General features: G+C 35.0%; 1 protein-coding gene across 1 annotated transcript in view; it reads right to left on the reverse strand.

The window, feature by feature from the left end:
- CDH10 (cadherin 10) overlaps positions 1–20,594 on the reverse strand; it is a 65,355-nt gene that overhangs the window by 6,804 nt on the left and 37,957 nt on the right. The window contains exons 4-8 of the mRNA XM_072851358.1: positions 20,023–20,190; positions 14,676–14,863; positions 11,526–11,779; positions 8,134–8,270; positions 5,689–5,810 (exon numbers count right to left, since the gene is read on the reverse strand). Coding sequence (XP_072707459.1) covers positions 5,689–5,810; positions 8,134–8,270; positions 11,526–11,779; positions 14,676–14,863; positions 20,023–20,190 — 869 coding nt within the window. The remainder of the gene's footprint in view (positions 1–5,688; positions 5,811–8,133; positions 8,271–11,525; positions 11,780–14,675; positions 14,864–20,022; positions 20,191–20,594) is intronic.

A 20,594-nucleotide genomic window follows, 5' to 3' on the forward strand; every position in this document is an offset into this window, starting at 1 on the left:
TACTCCATCTCTCTTGCAGACAATGATAGCAGTATCACAGGTTTGGATGTTCTAAACAGGACATATTTGACTTGCTGATTGTTGACTTGAGCAAAAAGAGTTATCACAACTTCTGTTTGAGAGTAGGTTGAGGTCTGGAATCCCTCTCAGGTGCATTGTTTTTTGGGGGTTTTTTGTTTGTTTTTTTGTTTGTTTTTCTTTTTTAGTCAAAATAGCTCTGTTGTACTTGTTTCCTCCACTCTCCTCTATTTCACCAGTTGTGATCAAAATGAAGGTGAGGAGACACTGAGGATCCCAGTGTGGCACACAGAATTTTGTTTTTACAATTTTTTCAGACTAGCCATTGGGACTCTAACAGTTCTGCCTCTTCTCCAAGACTTGTCTAAACAACAATTGGGTTGGAGTCAGACCTTTCCATCCCATAGTATTTGTATTGGACAGTTCTTTGTGTTTGACTCTTCCTTTTGCTCCCTAGTCCAAGCAATTGCAACATGTGACAGAAACTGTTTCCTAAGACTGATACATTATATTATCTTCCAGACTTTCAGTGTATTGTGCCTGCTGCTCCATGTCTTGTTCCTCTAGCATTCCAGTCTCAGCCATCTTGGGGCACCTTATGGATCTCATGAAAGTGGGTCTTTCTTTGCTCAAATTTTTAATTATTTTCACAAATCTAACCGCTTTAAGCAGACTGTACCAAAGTCTGACAGGTAAATCTAATGACTCTACAATTTTTATCTGGTTATTATCCAGTTGTTTGTGGGCACAGAACTGATAGGAGTAATTAAGATTCTAACTAACCATAGGAGCTGTTTTGCACAAGCTTTCCCTTTTCACAGTTGCTAGGCAGCCACTTACAATACTATCTGTGTTTTACCAAACCTGGACTAATTCCTGAAGCTTCAGGGACCAATAAAGCCTTCAGTATACTAATTTTTAGCCATTGCTTGCTTGACTCTGAACCTCTGGGCCATAATTGATGGCAGGGTAACTACTTAGAGTCTCTTAAATATATGCAAATCCATTTGAAGAAAAAAGAAACATTTCTGACTGGGTACACCTCTTTATTTGTGATCAATATGTAAATTAGCAGCCTTTTCCATTTCTCAGTGGCTTTCAAATATAAACCTACAATTGAGAGGAATTGAAATGGCAGAGAGCAAACTGCCTTATAGGTCATCTGCTACCCAGTGTTACATTGCAAATATAGACAAAAGGTATTGCAGATAATCTGATACCGTTAATGTACACTTTTTTTATTTTTTAGTAAAACTGAACACTACTGAATCATGAAAGGTTTTAGTCCTCAGTTTCTTAAATTTGTCTATACCATTTTGTACTATGTTTTTAAAAAATGTAATTAAACAAGCAGCAGTAACTATCCAGGAAAGAAGTACTTAAGTCTCATTAGAAAATCCTGTTTGGTTATAAGGGACCCTTTGAAGGAGGAAGTAAATATGATTAACTTCTACTATTCCCCTGCCTTTCCATGAAAAACTGACTTAACAAACCAGAATTGGTTCAAGAAACCTAGTGTGTTTATGTCATCTATGCTGAATTAAGATATAGGAAAAAGAAAAAAAGAATAAATCATTCATATTTTAAAATGTCATTGAAAGAGAATCCATGATGAGCTAGACTGATTTATATAACACTGGGACATGCGAAAAGGGAGTGGGCATGTACAGATTTGGTAAAATGAAGGCTAATAACAGCAAGATTGTAACAAGCATGCTTGGAGACCCAAACAGATGAAAACACAACTTTCCTCATTACTTTTGAGGCTTTGAAAGGTGCAGGGAATCACGCTGTTTACCTGCTTCCTACCTCTGGCTCTGGCAGGTAGTCCTACAGAGAAAGGACATGATCTTTGAAAGGACCAGAATGCCACTGGGCACCCATGATGGTACAGGTCAGTTAATGCAAGGCCTATGTGATTTGGTTTATGTTTGTTACTCACTATTTTTAAATTGTATGTATATAACCCCCCAGACACACATGTATATATATATATTACAATGAACAGAGTAGGAGAAGATGGTGAACAGCCGAAGTGGAATAAAAGAAAACTAAGCAGTTTCCCATTGAAACATGACAACGCACTTGTGTCAGGCGCAGGTGCCCAGGAGCAGGCAGCGGCAGCGGCAGCAGTGGGGTATGGAGGGGCGGCCCCTGTGAGGAGCGGCCGGGGCTGCCCCGTGCCGGACACAGCCGGTTCCAGCCGGCTCCAACGGCCCCACCCCAGGGCACAGCTGAGCCCCTCAGCCACGGGCGGGCGCCTCGAGGAAAGCCTGGGGAAGGAAGGGCAAAACGCTGCCCGGCAGCCGGGGCTGAGGGAAACAGGGTGAGAAACAGCCCTGCGAGCCCCGAGGGGAGAGCAGGAGGAGGGCAGGAGCTGCTCCAGGCGCCCCGGCAGAGAGGCCCCTGCGGCCCCGGGAGAGACCCCGGTGGGGCGGGTGTTTCCCTGCAGCCCGCGGGAAGGCCCCATGCTGGAGCAGGGGAGGGGGTGAGGAGGAAGGAGTGGCAGAGAGGGGCTGTTATGGACTGACTGCAGCCCCCCATTCCCCATCCACCCCTGTGCTGCTCGGGGGGGCAGGAGGTCAAGGATTTGGGGATCAAGGGGTGAAGGTGAGCCTGGGAAGCAGGAAGGATGAAGAGAAGGTGTTTTAGTTCTTTTGTCTTTGTTTCTCACCATCCTACCCTATTTTTAACAGGCAGTAAATTGAATTAATTTTCCCCAAGTCGAGTCTGTTTTGCCCATGATGGTAATTGGTAAGTGATCTCCCCATCTTTATCTCAACCCATTTTCTTTTTCACCTTACTTTCTCCCCCTGTCCCATTGAGGAGGGAGGGAGTGGCTGGGTGGGTACCTGGCTGCTGTCCAAGTTCAGCTCATGCCTTCTTTTCTTTTGGCAGGACATTTATAAAGGGAGAAGAAGGGCCCCTCTTCTGACTGTTGCTACAGGCAATATAAATATGCAGAAAAATATACTCGGCTTCCAAGTAAAATATCTCTAAAGTAGGACTGACTTCTACTTTCTACACTAATTCCTGTCTTTTACATTAGAGTATCTTTGGAGGCTGGCTGCTGAGCTGCCAGAGGTGTGGCAGCTGGGAGCTGACAAAACCAGTGGGAATCCATCTGCCCAGATGCCCAGCTCCTGGCTCTTCTCACCTGGAAATGGAGGACGCTTGAACTTCTTTCTGTACAGGACTGCAGCAGTCTGAACATTTCACTCCTTTCTTCCCTTCAACTCCTACTGAGTCAGCCTTGTATAGCCCACATGAATGCCTGTGTCCCCTTATGCGATCACACCAAGATTGTCCTCATTTTGGGGGGGTGAAAGAACAACAGCCATCAAAATGGCATTCTGCCACTAGTGGTGCTTGTTTGCAGCTTGAGCTTTTTGGAACAGGGTATTCCCATTGTTTGGAAGGTCATGGTATGGTCTGACATCAACAGTAATAGCAAGCAGGAAAACAATCACAGGCCCTTTGAGTCACTCAGACCCCCAAAACCACATTTCATAAAAACTACTCTCCCTCTGTCTCTTGCTATATATATGCTTATATGTGTATGTGTGAGTATATGTATACACACAAGCACACACACACATATATAATATATATAGTGTGTGTGTCTATAGATGTAAGTACATATATGTGTATACATATTTTATACCTATTTCTGTATAAATTAAGTAAATGGAAGGTTTAAGGGAAAATAAACTGGAAAACTAATATTCATTAACATGTCAGTAGGAGATAGGAAATATTTAAATGAATACCACAGAATTTGTGACTGATGAAGTATCATAATAGTTTCAGTGATCTAATGGAAGATTTAAATTTGATCATGGATCAAATGTCATTATGAAAACCTGAAAGGAAAGAAAAATAGCATAAATGTGGGAGGAACCAAACTTAGAGAACCATGTTCAGTATGGATTGATTAGATTCAATCCTTCAGGACAGACTGAATTCCAAAATAACAAGTCTTATTTATGGTCTACCAGTAAGCAAGAAGAAAATAGTTACATTCAAATAGATTATTCATGTTATCCTGCACTGCATTTTTTCTCTTCCTGTGAATAGTTTTCTTTAAACAATCATTTGCAACTCAGATTTTTTTTTTTTAAATATAATTATAGCCATTTTAGTAAACTTGGCACTTTTTTTCTGATAAAGGAGACACTACTGAGCTCTATAAAAATTTCAGTGAACATTAATGGATACATTCACTTATTTAGCTTCTCATTTATTAGTCATAAATTATTAGTGTGGGTTTTTCCAACTTTTTAACTGACAGCCTTTTCTGAATGTAAACAGAAAACCAGTGTAATGCAGAAATAACTTCTATATTTATTTTTAAATTATATTGACCTCAATATTCTAGATAGCTCAGAAAAATGGAGTTCCTCAAAATATGTCTACATGAAAATATAACTGTTCTATCAAGCATTTCCTATATCCTCTATAGTTAGCAACCTGGACAGAACAGATTCTAAAACCTCAAACAGAGTAAGATTTGTGAATTAATTAATTTCAATTTTTTTTTACTCAGGAAATTTTCTGTGAAACTGGAAGAGGAAAATTCAGTGTTCTACTTTTCCAGTTATTAATCCATATCTCATATTGAAAATGATTAAAATATTATTGCAGCATTTGTAGAAGACACTACAATTGTCAGAAATTCTAGATGTTTACAGTGATTTCTATTTATCCAACAGCTTGAATTATCTTATAACTCTTACAGCAGACAAATGCCCTTGCTCAGTACTTTTAGATATTTTATGCATTATAAATTTGGGCCTTTAATCCGCTGTTCTAATTTCCAGCTGATGTTACTTTAGAAAGAAGAATGGCAACCTGAATGTGACATTTGTAATACAACCTGAATGTCATACCTGTAGGACTCAAACAGTTAAGACAAGCTGGCACTTCTCCCATGTTCTATTCAAAGGTGTTAAAATGATTGCACTGAGGTACTACTGCTACCATTTTAAAGGATTTATTATTGGCTGACTGTGCTCTGGGATATGCTGTGCTGTAATAGGAAAACAGTTTTTTAACAGTTCTAATAAGCAGTTGCTTATTAGGAACTAGATATTAAGCACTGCAGTCATTTCACTTAAATTGAAGTACACGTTCTGTAGCCTCTAAGAGGCAAAAGAAAATATTATGTTACCTGTTCAAAAAATGTATGTTTTGTATTTTCTTTTCAAAGGTTTTTGGTGTGCTAATAAAAGATAAGGCTAACAATTGCAAAAAAAAAAGAAAAGGTGTGACAGATGTCTGTAGTCACCATCAGCATGGATCGAAATACATCTGAATTTTGCTATTTGAGAGTTATGAAAATATAGATCAAATTTTTTAGTAGCTACATATAACATTTTACTTTGTGAAGATAATGGCAAAACAAATTATGACCATGTCTCTTGGATATATCTAGTCAGGATTTAACAGTAGTACAGTGTTAGGTAAAGAAAAGTGATAATTCACACACTGATGCTGTTGTAATATATTGATATTTCACTCTAAGCCTCACCTACAGAGCTACTTCGCTTTCATTTTTAACATTTTAAAAGCTATTTTGGACATGATTTCTCCCAAGCAACAGGCAAGAATGATCTACAATTGAGTGCCGTAGCAAAACTGGATAGTGGAAAGTGTTTATGAAAGGCATACCTGTCCAGCTCTTGCATTTTCACAGACAAAAGTATCGTAGAATACAGCAAACTGTGGGGCATTGTCATTAACATCCAAAATTCTTACGTAGACAGGTACACGAGTAGTATCTTTGGGGTTGTCTGACAGGAGAAGAAAGAAGAAGAATGAGTTTATTTTCCTACTAAAAGTTTTTTGTTTTCTTCCAAATTTCATGAGCAATAGACGTGCAAAATTAGGTATGAAACTGGTCAAAATTTAGCATACAAACGGATACCAGGTAAGAATCAGACCTCCTGAAAAATAAGGAGGTGTTTTGCTCAGAGTAAAAAATAAATTTACATATTGGTATCTAGTGAGTAATTAAGCTTTTACATGAAAATAGGGGCTGCAACTGTTAATAATCTATGCAAATGTAGTATATGAAAATTATGCCCATTACTATCATGACGAATTTGATTATTTGGTGGGCTCAAGAGTATTATTCTGTTGTAAGGTTTTGATTTTTAATTTTAAATTTTTTAAAAATTTGTGATGTTTTGTTTTACATAGAAAAGATATTATTGACTTTGTACATATATATTTTGAAAATTTTTCAATCCTGACTTTCCTCTCTTGTGCCTTAATAAATAGGGAGAAATTCCAACAAAGCCAATGAAAATACCCCCCAAAAAATCAGGTAAAGAATTTATTAGAATCAGAGTTTTTATGTTTAAATTGCCTTAAAAAATATGAATGTAGATTTTCAGACCTTAGGTTACAAAACAAGAATAGTAACCTCCCCCTTGCCAAATGTCAAAACCCTAGTATTGTCTAGAATGCCCTCTCATTAGTATAGGTTAATTCAGGAATACAAGCGTCCCTGTTCCCGCTTGCTGATCTAGTTGCCATACCAGGAATCTGAAATAATGCCTGAGAGTAAAAAAGTGTAGCCATTTCTTGGAATTCTGCTGGCTGGTAGCTAAATACTATAAGCTTTTGCAACTTTGGATATAGGAATAAGGATATAGGATAAGATAGGTAATAGTATATTGGATATAGGTAATAGGATAACTGGAATAGGATAAGTAACAGTAGAGATGATACAAAATTACTGATTTTTTTCCCCTTTTAAGCTGCTTCAAGTAAAACAGTAAACATTTAGGAGTAGCTGGCATTAAGTTCACTTGTTATTAATAACATCTTTGGTAAAGAGTGTGATGTGTATCTTTTTGACATCCTGAATTGTTTAAAATAGCAGGTTTAGGGCTCAGTTTTTCATAGCCTTTTCATTTTTATACTAACTTTCCAAATGAGTTCTAGTCTTAACGCTGCTGCCTCATTGTGTCATGTTTCACAGGTAATATTTTAAAAAATTTAAAGACCTAAATCTAATATCCTCCTTCACTTCTTTCTCCAAAACTAATGTACCTCTTTGGAGAATGCTAGCTACTCCAGCTAGGTCCAGAATGTAAATTTGCTCAAAGTATCCTGACAAGGAAGTAAGTTTAGCAATGTGATATAAGCATACAAAGATACTAAGATTTTTCATTATATAAATACTTCTGAAAAGTATTCTTACAACATTGGACAGCACTGTAAAGGATTATAAGCTCAGGACCATGCATCGCAAGAAAAAAAAAAAGGTTTTTAAAAAAAAAAGTACAGCTACTGTGTGTGCTCAATACAACCAGTCTATTGCTCTGGACTACAGAAATGGGGACAGGCAGGCTAAGTGTGGTTAATTGGCTGGACGTGATGTTCCATTTAGTTCTTTGTAGTGTAGTTCTTGCCAACCATGCTTCACTGCTGATCAGCAATTTTTTCTTTTTTTGACTGATGTAGAATTAACCCTAAAAAAACAGTGTCTTTAAAAGCAAGTGATCCTCACTAGTTGATTTCAAAGACCAGACCTTTGTCCCTTAGAACATTTTTTGTCAGGCATTTATTGATAAGAGTTAATCTCAATAATGTAGCAGGTTTATATGTACAGAGAGCTGATTTAAATAATACAGGAAATGCTACAGCTTAGGGATCACATTAGGGATCACATTATAAGATGTATTGATTCCAAGAGCTGTAGGTGTAGATACCATAGGAAGAGATAATGAAATTATTTCTAAGGAAATGAAGAAAATGATAGAGACAAAAACACAGATTACCATCCTGAACTCTGCTACTTTAACAGGAAAATCATGTCATTGTCCTCAAAGAAAAGGAAGAAAACAGAATTACTCCAGTGTTATTATTTATTTGGGTCACACTTCAGAAGTAACTTGGACATTAAAGGTCAGTGGTGGAAGTAGATGAGGAAAAAAGCAATGAGGAGACAGCTGCTATTAGCTACTCCCAATTAGTTTCCCAGAATATCTAATAGAAGGGGGGTGGAGGGGGGGGGAAGGAAGGGAGCTTTTTTCTCATGAAGTCACAGCTGTAACTTTGCAGGCTAAGGAAAACTGAAAGGAAAAAGAGACCAAATTGGCTTACTGATCTCAGCTGCTATAACGCTAAGATTGTGCCATTGTGATATCTCACGGTCAAGTGGCTTAGAAGTATAGATGGACCCATTTCCAGAATGAATATTAAATATCCTGTCAAGGTCAGTGTGACGATCCAGAGAAAACCTAAATATGATAAAGAAAGAAAACGTATTGTCAAATGATAGAAAATGGAACAAAGCATACGTTTTACAAGTCAATATAGCTTTTAGGTTTGTATGTTATATTACAAAGGTTAGTTTTGAGAAGACATATATTTAGTTTCTATAAACATTTATGAAAATTCTCAAGGTTAGTTCCATAGAATGAGCAATAAAAATTGCAAAAATTTCATAAGTATGATACAATAATGTAAAATGTGATCATCTGAGATTTTATAGACATATATGAGAATCACAAAAAATAAGTCAGAATTTCAATATAATAATTAAATAATTTTTTTAATCCTGAAAGTAAAATTGTCTTTGATGTAGTGTTCCTTCACACTGAGACTGACAGCTAATTTATGAGCTTTTTAAAAGTATTGTGATAAACTCAGCTTCTACACTTTAGGATATATTAATTTACTAGAGATCAAGTTAAAAAAAAGCTCTATAAAAATAAGTTCACATGCAGAACTTTCACTTTCATGAATATACTGACGTTAAAGGACCTTCTCTGTTGCCATAGTTGCTATACTTCTGCAAGTAAAACTTCTACTAATACAATATGGCAGAATGTCAAACTAGAATCAGAATATTTATTTTTCCTCCATTTTTTCTAATATTTAACACTGCCGTCAAAGTTAGGATTGAACCTTTGATGTGGAATTAAATGTAGGATTTTGCAAAGTACAGAACATTTATCTAACTACCTGGCAGAATTGGGCCAAATTAAAAAAAAAAAAAAAGTCTGCTAGTACTTGTACAGTACAGTAGAAACAAATTGTTCATGTTTCTGTGGTCTTTTATGAGTGATCTAAACAGTTCGTAAAGTGTATCTATTTTTACTTACAGTACTTAACTAAATTAAGCCAAATGAAAAAATGCTGTAATATGAAAATAATGTCTATAACGTTTTGGTGGGTTTTGTTTGTTCACTCCACCACCCATGATGATAACATAAATATGTAAAACAAACAAACAAAACCCCAACAAACAAACTGACACCAAAATGAATACAAAAACAAAACAAAAGGAAATTAGAACAGCCAAAAAAGACTTCTGAAAATGCAGGAAAGACTTGCTCAAAATAATTTTTTTACTACTAGCTGACTATAATAACTGTTAGTTAGAATTAAACAAAAACCTGCTATTTTACAGAGAAATCATATTTAAAACTATTTTGCTTATATGATAAGCATTTGATTTTACTTCATCCATGGAATGAGTTTTAATGAGGAAAATAATTTATTTTGACAGCACTCTAGCTAACAGTTTTTCAGTAGGCAATAATCACTTCTCTAGCTAATGAGATCTATTCCACATTGTTTCATTAAAATTTCTACACCATTTGATAATAGCACATATTTTTATCCCATCATATTACTTCTAATAGCCTACAAATGCTACCAAAATGATTATTTTCAGAAAATACCTCCATATTCATTGAACAGAAATGGAAATTAGTGCAACAGGAAGCTATTGGCACTCAATTTACAGGAAGCCTAACTTATATAGAATTTTAATAAACAAAACCTAATATTTTAAAATAAACAGCTAAACAGAAAAAAAATTAAAAACTGAATCAATTCTACAACCTGAAGCTGTAATATTATTTTTAATAGCAGTATTAAAGTATTATACAAACTGCCCTAATTTCAAAATATGACAACTTTCAAAATACTTTAGTTTAAATGTTGGCTATTCATTTCCAGGGTAAACACACAGTACTTTGTATTTAATATTGATATTGTAAGAAGTAAAAGCTTGTAAAACTTATCCTAGGTAATTATTATTTGACTGAATATACAAGGCTGCTTTGGAAGTTGAGGAAGAGAGCAAATACTAAAGAGAATTTGATCTATGCTATGCAAATTGTTTTAAAGTTCTTGTCTTCAACTAGATAGCATTAAATGAAAGCTAAAAGAAATGACTGTGCTATGAAGAGCATTATCACATATATCTTTGATTTTTTTCTTCAAGCGAACTAAATCTAGGTTCAATGGTCCCTTTCAATTTTTTTAGAAATTTCTTTGCCCTTATTATTATTGGTTTGCTCCACCTGCCTCTTCTAAATTATGTTTTATAATGAGAATGAAAGAAATATCAACAGGACATAGAAAAATTATATAAAATAATCTTTAGGTTGCTACTCTGTGTAAATAATAGTGATGAGGGAACTACCTGACACAGTTCTTCAATCCAACAAGTTGTGTCAGAAACAAAATGAGCAAAAGCTCCAAGTTTGTTCTTTTTCCAGTCACAATTAAGAAAATATAACTACTAAAATTGTCAGTTGTCTCATGCAATTAGAGTGGATAAAGATGCAATGCTAAGTTATTTAAATATTCTTAAATTTTAGAGGCTTGGTGTTATCTCCTGTCTTTTCCATATACATGAATCACACAGGAAAAAAATTAGATTCACTTTTATTTCCAAATCCAGTTTTACCACCTGGGCCTCGTTAAGAAGTATGTAGCAATTGACTTCAAAATCAGTAAATAAGGTTCATTTGCCAGAATGTAATTTTTGTACTTTGCTCGGTATTTCAGACAACACACATCCAACTTGGACAGCGTTGTCTTACCTGTTTCTTAAAGCTTATGCATTACAGAAAAACAAACAAAAAACCCCACACCAAAATATAGTTTACTACATTCAGCTAGATGCGGTGTAGCATGTACCATCTAGTAGTATACATAGAAAAGATTTTTAAAGGTATTAATCTTTCAATGTCTAATTTCTTGGGGTATTCAAGCACACACAAAGATAATTTTATTCTGTATAGCAATCACTCTGACAAGCCTGCAAAGCAGGAGGCACCAACCAGAGATCTGCACTGCATACTTTCCAGGACTGACCAGAGAAAGCATTAGAAAGCTCTGTCCTGTTCCTGGGCCATAGACTGGTTTGGCACGTCTTCACAGTGTGAAGCAAGAAGTAGTCCTGAAGAGCCTACTTGAAATCAATGTGCAATTTTATAAGTTTTCTGAGATTTAAAGTACTAGAAAATATTTGCTGCGTCTCTTGTGTGCAAGTGAATGGCTGTTCCCTGAGGTGTTTGGTGGCTTACTGGTACCATCATTCTCAATTCTGTCTATCTCTGGGACACTAATAAATAACAGAAAAAAACATTAGCATCTTCTTCCTGTGTACAATGTGTACGTGAAAATTCATGTTGTATTACTATTTCTCTTAATTTCTTTAGCAAATGATGTGTTTACAGAGACTGGAATATTACCTTATAGGACTTGAGGCCGAATCAGGATCCCGTGCCATTACAGTTCCTATTATTGTCCCCAACTCAATATCTTCATGCACTTCAAAAAGGTAAGAAGATCTGCTGAAGATGGGAGGTTCATCTACATCTTCTACAGAGATTTTCACAATAGTTGTATCTTTGAAAGGCCCAAGATAATAGAAGCGTGGATCTACATGGGTATTCTCAGCTTCTACTTTCAAGGTATAAAGTCTTCTCGTCTCATAGTCCAGTGGCTAAAAATGAAGACAATTATAAAGTTTATTAAATTACATTACATATTGGCAGATGTTGACCTATATACATAATGGAAACTGAAGAGGACTCAAGCCTTGTCAGATCTTGCCCTGGGTTGGGGGAACCTCAATACAGTTCAAATTTTCCACAGCATAGGAATCACTTTCTCCAATAAGAAATTTCCATTGTTTTTAGAGCAAGTTTCTCTTCCTAAATATTATATGAATTATCATAGCACCAATGAAAAAAGATTTTCAGTGCAAATTTACCAATTATTTAGTGAATTTTGCAGCTGTTTCACAAGAATACGGATTTGAAACAATCATACAAGCTTTGAAAATATTTGAAATACAGACTTGAAATACTGACATTTCAGAACAAGGTACTTACTACTAATATTTCTCAGGAAATACTATAAACTCTTGGATACTCAAAATGGCCTGAGTATCCTTATTGTCAAACAAATGTAGCTGGCTTTAAATATCAGGAATGTTTTAGGTTTCTTTTAAAGAGCGAGTGTGAGTCAAAGTTCTCTATATCTAGAGAAACAGTAAGAGCTTAATCTTGTTCCTTTTCATTTAATTTAATGAATCCAACTTCAGAGATTTTTTTTGCAAAATAGATTTGACATTTTTGTCAGCAGTTCCTTTTTAAAATGGAATGAGAAAAGGTTCAGAGTTATAATTAGAAACCATTTTGGATAGAAAAGAACCTCTATTCCTTCAAATTTTTCTAACTGTCACAGATGAAAAGTGTTAGCTAATTAATGATACTGAGGAAATGAGCAAGCTGAGAATTTACCTTTCTGACGCAAAGAAGACTTCATTAACTCCCCCAAAATCTCAGGGAGATATCAAACTGGTGGTTTTCATTCATCAAAATGGGTGGTAGAAGACTTGTTTTTTCTGCCTAACTGCTTTTAAATACAAATTAATGTTCATGAAAGATGGCAGAGTGACAGCCTAGAAATTTAAATATTCTATTTAAGAGCAGAAAGATGCAGTTCAGTGAAAGAATTAGTTTCCCCACTGCCCCAAACTTGTTTTAAAAAAGTAGTTAGAGCAGAAGGGAGAATATCTATGTATGTAATTGAGAAATGCAACATAGTGCTGCTATTTTAGCTAGATCTGAGACTATTGGTGTGTCTATGAAGTGCAACATGCTGCTGTTAAGGCATGCTGACTTCACGCCTAGAAGCAAAGAAGCCATGTTAGTTCTGCTTTATTCTAATTAGCTGTCTTAATTTGCCAGAAGGTGCACCATGCAGATGTAGTTAACCTGCTACTAGTACATTCACATCCAGTTTGGACATCTCTTCAGGCTACACTGCAAAACATGGACATAAACCGCGTAGATTCCAATATATCACCAATAATGAACAAAACTGTTGCCCAAATATATGAAATTGTGGCAAAGCAATTATTTTGTCTGTGAGAACTTGCATAGAAAAACTTGTATAGAAAAAGTTCTTTTGCAGCAGATATTAAATTCAGACTTAGTAACTTAAGGGCTCAGTAAAGGAACACCAGCTATTTGTAGTTATTCACCATTGAAAACAGAAATGACAATCAGTGTGGCTAAATAATAATAAAAGAAGAGAATATTTTCATAAATGAACAAACTGAGCATATCTTCTTCCTTGCTAGTTAATACTGTTGTTTGTGCTAGCCGAATAAGCTACTTATTTATCAATATGAGAAAGCATCCTGAAAATTGCAAAATGTGTCAGATTGCTAATGACAAAACAAGAAGATCTTGTTCATTAGTATTTATTGGTGACATTTTTGGAGCTGCTGTGTTATAACTTACGAATTTTTTGTCCTTGATCCAGTTATTAGGCTGGTTTTTTCAAGACTGTATTGATATAATATAATAGTCTGTGTGAAAAATTTGAAGCAAGCAAGAAAGGAGCATCTCAAGAGAAGCCTTCCCAAGCTTCTAGGAAAAGGAAAAATATTGGGCCCCAAACTTTGTATTTTCATTCCTTCCCAGGTAAATTACAATGCTGACTATGAGCATAGAAGAAAATAGAGATTAAAAAGGAACACACTCTGATCTTTGCAGAACTTTTCCTTGGTTGCCATTATCAAGAGATGTGGAGACATATTTTATAGTAGTCTCTAATTCGTTATTCTATATTTAAGGAGGTTTTTTAGAAAGCTAATATAAACAGTGTTTTATGTTAGAAATGCTGCCTGAACTCTTTAGAAACACATCTCAAAATCCCAAAGAAAAGGACTGAGGGACTTCTGGAAGGGAAATTTTTGAGGAGCAGGAGAATGGCATTTCTACATGTGAGATCTTACACCTCTGAAAGTGCTCTGAGATGCAAGACAGAGGGCTGAACTAAAGCTAGCTCTGAAACAGGGTTACTGTTATTATTCACTGTTCGTGTGTTAACCAGCTGACGTGCTGGAAACAGGAACAAAACAAACAATATAGCTTGCGACTCAGCTTCCATGAGTGTGTTGGTGTTCGGGCATACACTGGTCACCTAAGTTGATGAGAATCTCCTAGATAAGGAAAACCTATGTCTCTCAGTAGTGAGTGAATTGTGTATTGCTTGCTGAAGAAAATAGGTTACATGAATACTAAAGAAGTCTGTATTTGAAATCACAGAGCTAATTAGTACTAACACATTGGGGATGGTCCATTTTTTACATACTTTGCTGGCAATAATGCTTTAAAACTGTGCTGCATCTCAGATATTGTTACCACCTATTATTTCCAGTTCATCTTAAAAGGAAATAGTACCGTTCAGTCACTGATGGGGGATGCTTGCAATTGTTAAGCCGTTAGAACATGTCATCTTATGACCTAAGCACTTTTTTCTATTGAACATTTGTGGCATAACGTTGACACCAAAATCATTTAGTGAATGTTGTTAATAGACACCTTTCGCACAGTTATGATGCCTTCCTGTGTGTCCTTCTGTGTCACAATATCAAACATATCTGTACCATCGCCATCCATAATTCTGTATTCTACTTCTGCATTTTTTCCAGTGTCTGCATCTGTGGCTTTAATGCTGCCAATGGCTGTCCCAACTGGGGAGGACTCGGGAATGCGGAGGTGGATGGTACCTGTCAAAGAGACAAAAAGCCACTCAGGAGTCCCACAAGCCATTACACATGCATTAAGTAACATTGTGTCACACAATAGCTGATTACATATTTTTGTCTATCTTTTACTCTAGAGAACTTGCCATTTAATACTGGGAGGATGGACAAAATGTGAGGCAGAGAACTATGCAGGGGAAAACTTTAGGCAGGAGATTGCAAACAAAATCATAGAAAAACAAAATCATAGAAAAATAGGATTGAAAAGGACCTCTATTCTCCTGTCTCAAAGAAGAATCAAGTATGTCTGTACATTTCTTGTCTATGTCATTCCTGAAACATCACCTGGAAAGACTGCTCTGTGTTCTTTTCAGGCTTCACTCTTCTTTTTTCCCCTTAATAGCTAAGGTGAATCTTTTGGGATATATTTTACATCTATTTTATCATGGAAGCAATACAAAGAACAGAATCCTCTGACTTCGCTGGCCAATTCTAAGCAGACAACTGACATTTCATCTTTCAAAATTAGATAGTCAGATATGATATTAAATAAATTTGAATGACATCTTAATGCAGAGATAGGTTTTTGAAAATCCACAAGCAGAAGGTGTGCCTATACTTGTTAAAGCAGTTAATTCATACTTAAATAAGGCTTATGGACATTGCAATTTTGGTTTTGTGCTCCTTTTCTTAGCTCAATTGTATCCCTGTATTGTGGTGTCATTCATCTGATAAAAACATAGGAATAAACCTGTCATGTTTCAGACATGCTGCAATAAATTGAAATAAATATCTTACCATACATTTTAGTATTCTATGTCCTAGCCTTACTGTGAAAACTGTAAATAAGGGTTGAGATCTTTGATCCCATCTGTCAGAGCATACAGTAAGAAAACACGTGGGACACATAATGCACTATGAAGAATTCTCAGAAAAAGATTTTAAAATGAATGCACATACAGCTGTCATTCCAAAGATGAAAGTTAAGTCATCAAAGCTTTATTGAAAAACATTTTATTCTCTGGCGTTAGTCAAGTGTTCCAAGATTTGCTGTTTTACTTAGAGACTTCCTGAGGTAAGTAAAGTGAGTTAGAAAGATAGTTCAGTTAACAGTAACACAAAAGTGGAAGTTGTAAAGGCCAGCAACCACAACAGGGAAAAGTTGAACAGGCTACCCAAAAGGCAGCACATATATTCCTTGTTACAAATAAGAAGTACAGAAAAGTTCATAAAGGCAGTTATTAGTTTTGTGCGATCAGGAAAAATCATGGGGAGAGAGCAGTGGCAAGGCAGTACAGGAAGGCCACTGGCAACATGATCTTATCATATCTTCAGGAAAGCACAGGTGAGACATGTGAGGATTATCAGTGTCTCTTAATAGACTATATTACAAGCCAGCTACAGAGTGACAAAGGAACTGGTTTTGGTTTTAGGAACACTCACTGAAAAAAATCCTATTATTCATTGGGACGTTTGAGACTCTCTCTCATTCTACAGAACTATTTTTTTCTGTTCTGTTATGCTATAGTTTGCCAAACCTAAAAAAATAAAGAAGCAAAAATTCAAAAAAATAAACACATTCACATATAGTTTGTAATTAAATGTTGAATGAAAAATATTGAAATTTATTTTCTTCATATAATTTTACATAAGCGGCTTTTGATATGAAACTGATATACAGCAGCAGAATTAATACTTTATGGCCATATACACTCCACATTCTATTGATATGAATTTATTTTTACTCAGTTACATTTTGGTGTTTCAAACGAGTGGTTTTTCTTGCATTTGGTCTGACATTTTCATTACCTTTCTCTAATACCTAAATCTGTGTACTTTGCTACATTAGTATATAATCTCTCTGTAATCGCCTAATGGTTAAAAAAACCAGAAAAAAAATAGCCTCTGCTCACATACAGTATTTATTCAGTACTATGTGAGACTATGGTGAAAGACCACTTTTTTTTCCCAATTAATATTTATATGTTATAATTAGTTTTATGGTGTCTCAACTATTCTCCACATTTTTTTTTCTGGAGTGCTTAAAGCTACATCCCCAAGCTATGCCTTGTGGAGACTACTTTGATTCCCACTGCAATACTCCACTCATTAATTTAGTCTACAAAGTGCTAAGAGCTCATATCTTGAATTGCTAATAAGGTAGTGGAAATAGAGAGTGTAAAATAACCAGAAACCTATCATCTGAAAGATAATTTTATGTCTAACCTATCCATTTGTAGAAATCTCCACCATAGTATGAGACACTTAGTTTTATTATTTTTGTCACTGAAGACATTTAATGCATTGACTAAGTACGGGTTGCAGTGCAGCTTTAGACACTGTATCAGAACACAGGCTACACCGAACTAGAATTATTCGTGCAAAACTCTGCTCTTAATCCTTTTTCTCTCACTTCTCTTCTTCCTCAAGGAGAGTAATTTACTGTTTGCATTTACTCCAGTGAGTGATGTTTTTTTAATTTGTCTGTGAGGAATAAAAATGGGAGGATCAAGGAAAGTAAAAGCTTTTCCATATAGTAAGGAGAGTGGAAATCAGCTGGAAGATTAAAGTCTACACACTTGTGTCTGGAAATACTTCAGTCAGTCATAAAGAATGAAAAAGCAATCTTATTCATTTTAACCTTCTTCCCATTTACTCTTGAATAGGCACATAATGTAAAGGTAAATATTTTTATAGAGTAATACAGGCTATAGTCTCACTGGAGACATGTGCTGCCCTAACTCAGATGCACTGAGCTTCAGTCAGACTCAGGCTCCTAAATCCATAAAACACTTTTTCTATTTATCATTGGTCAACACCATCTCCTTACTTCTGAGAACACTTGGAAATATTATAGTTGAAACAGAGATCCAATATATGAGGTATTTAATGGCCTTTCTGTGCAGAACCTTGATAACATTTTAAATTTTATCATGTTTCCTCAGAAGAACAGCCACTGCTACCTATATGTTTTTCAGGAGATCTTTAAGAAGAGAAAAATATTCTGAAGAGTCCTTGCTCTGTCATCTAAACAACAGAAGAATTAATGGCTGTTTTGGTTTTTTTGAGAAAGTATGATAAAATTCTACAGTATGTAGAATTTTCCACAATTCTAATATGAGTTTCTTGTGGGAGAAGTTTAATCTATTATGAAAGATTTTATTTAAACATGTAGCTGTAATATGCTACTGAGTCCTGTGAAAACATAATAGACATTTTAATATTTTTCCTGGTAATTTATAAATGTGATATGAATATATCATATATATACAGATATGCATATATTAGGTCTCACAAACCTAATACACATCTTTTTTTTACTAATGGAACAGAATAAGCATAATTTAACTTAATCAGTATCAATTCCAGTAGTCTCATTGAACTCTATTAAAATCGTGAATCATTATAATGTCTATTTGCATTTTGAGATTAAATATAAAGATTTTTTTTAAAGTCAATAGCTATTTTTACTTTCATATATTTAGTAAAATGAGTCAGCTTTATAAATGTTTTCATTTTCATTTCCAGTGAAACACATTTATATCTAGCAAAGCTATTGATAGAAAGTAGAGAGAAAAAGAAAACAAAACAACAACTAAAAAAAAGCCTGACAGTAAGACTAAAAGTTTCTTTAAAGCAAAGATCCCATCTGATTTACACTGACATTAGTAGAAAAATGCGGAGATATTTCTGGGATGCTACATCAGATCCTCATCTGACTCAAATATGATGCTGGACTGCCAGATAAGTAATGTAAAAATGGTCTAGAAAGTTGCTTCCATCATTCTAAGTATTAATTTAACACACTGTTTAGGAAACAAGGGAAAAAAAAAAAGAAGAGCATAAATATGCATGTTTGATGCTTATATACTGTTGTAAATTTAACTGTTGAAATTAGCTTTTCTGTAAAGCTTTGAACATGACACCTCTTTGAACAGTCTTCCTCAATCAGTCCAGAGAGGGCTAATACAGCATTCCTCACCTACACAGCACTGGAATTACCATAATCCTCTATATACAAATGGAAAGAGGAAAAATAATAAATAAAAAAGTTGTGGAAATACATAGAACATAAAATGACAAATTAACAATAAATTCTTCCAGAATAAGGCCTGTGTGGAAATGCACAAACTGTTAAGTACTCATTTGTTCATGATTTTTCTATATTGAGTGTGTATGTGAAATCACATGCTGATAAACATCTTAGCTAAACACATATATATTAACTACAATATTAAATTGAACAAAATTATGTACTCCATTTGTACCATAAAGAGCATGTTAAAATCAGAATAATTTGAAGCTGAATCTGTTATTTTGAGTGTGAAGGCTGATCATCAGTAACTACTGGATTCAGTGGAGTTATACAGAAGAAAAAATGGGTGGTGAGGATACTCTAAATCCTTTAGCTATTAAGTATGTCCAAACCATCTTGCAAATATTACAACTTCAGTATATACAAAATGCTTCAAATGTATTTAAAATGCTTAACCTTTAACAAGTTTGATGTTATGTAGTTTAATATTTACATATTACATAGAGACCAAGACTGTTTTTATATTTTAGTTTGCGGATACAAATTCTTGATAGCTGTTCTATCAGAAGTTAAAAAGCATTATAAAAAGCTTTGGTAAACTTAAGCTGTAAAAAAAAAAAAAAGTTAAATGCCATTTACTTTACTTTGGGAAATTTTCTATTAGGTTTTGTAGCACTGTAACTGGAAAAGTACAAATCTGCTTGATTCCCTTCAAGTAATTTATTTTCCATGTTCTTCATGATTAAATATTTAAGCACATACTACAATTCAAACATTTCTGCATATCTAGGATTACTACATGTTGTATTTTCCAGTGAGGGAGTATGTAGGATTTAAGCAATAGGTAAGGGAAAAGAAAAACATTGCTCTAATGCTCTTATGAGTCCACCTACCACCCCCTCCCATAGTACTGGAAAGTATTCCAGGTTTGCTGCAGATATATTTGACCATGTAACAGTTTTCCTAACAAACAAATGCTGTAACATTTAATATACTGCTTTAATAATAGTGAATAAATCAGTACATAAGCCTTTTGTTCATGTGTGCCCCATAATCTAGATTTACTCTAAATTAAACCAGATGGTGATTGCTTAACTCTTTAGTTTGAAGCTTTTACAGTGCAAGGCAACTATTAAATGCAGCTTACTCTGGGGGAATCGAGGTGGATTGTCATTGACATCAGTCAAAGTGATGTTCACGGTGGTGGTCCCTGATAATCCACCCATCTGGCCTCCCATGTCCTTTGCCTGGATAACTACTTGGTACTGCTCCCTGTTCTCTCTGTTCATGTTTGGCAAAGCAGTCCTGATGATGCCTTAAATAAATAAAGAAAAAAAACAAAAATAGTTAATAGTCTCTTTATTTTTTATGTGCAGCAATTTGCTGCATTTTTTTGTATTAGTCTGTGAAATATTTCTAAAATACTCATTTCATGTTTTAAAGTACAAATTTCTGTTCATAAGCTTTATAAATAGTCTTCAGTACAGGCTATCTGTCTGTTAAACAAACCTTAGTTCTACATCAAAGCTTCCTTTCCAGTTTACATTTCATGCTAAAAATGATGCAAGGTATTTATGCACAAGGTTTATGACTAGAAAGAACACCTTTTATTAGTCCAAGTAGAACCATTAAGAAAAGAAGAACAAAATTTTCTAGGACACAAACCTTTTTTCTTGCCTTTATCAGAAATGTTGTTACTTAGATCCTTAAGCTATCAAT

Source organism: Ciconia boyciana, chromosome 2 (genome assembly GCF_034638445.1).
Source record: "Ciconia boyciana chromosome 2, ASM3463844v1, whole genome shotgun sequence".
NCBI lineage: Eukaryota > Metazoa > Chordata > Aves > Ciconiiformes > Ciconiidae > Ciconia > Ciconia boyciana.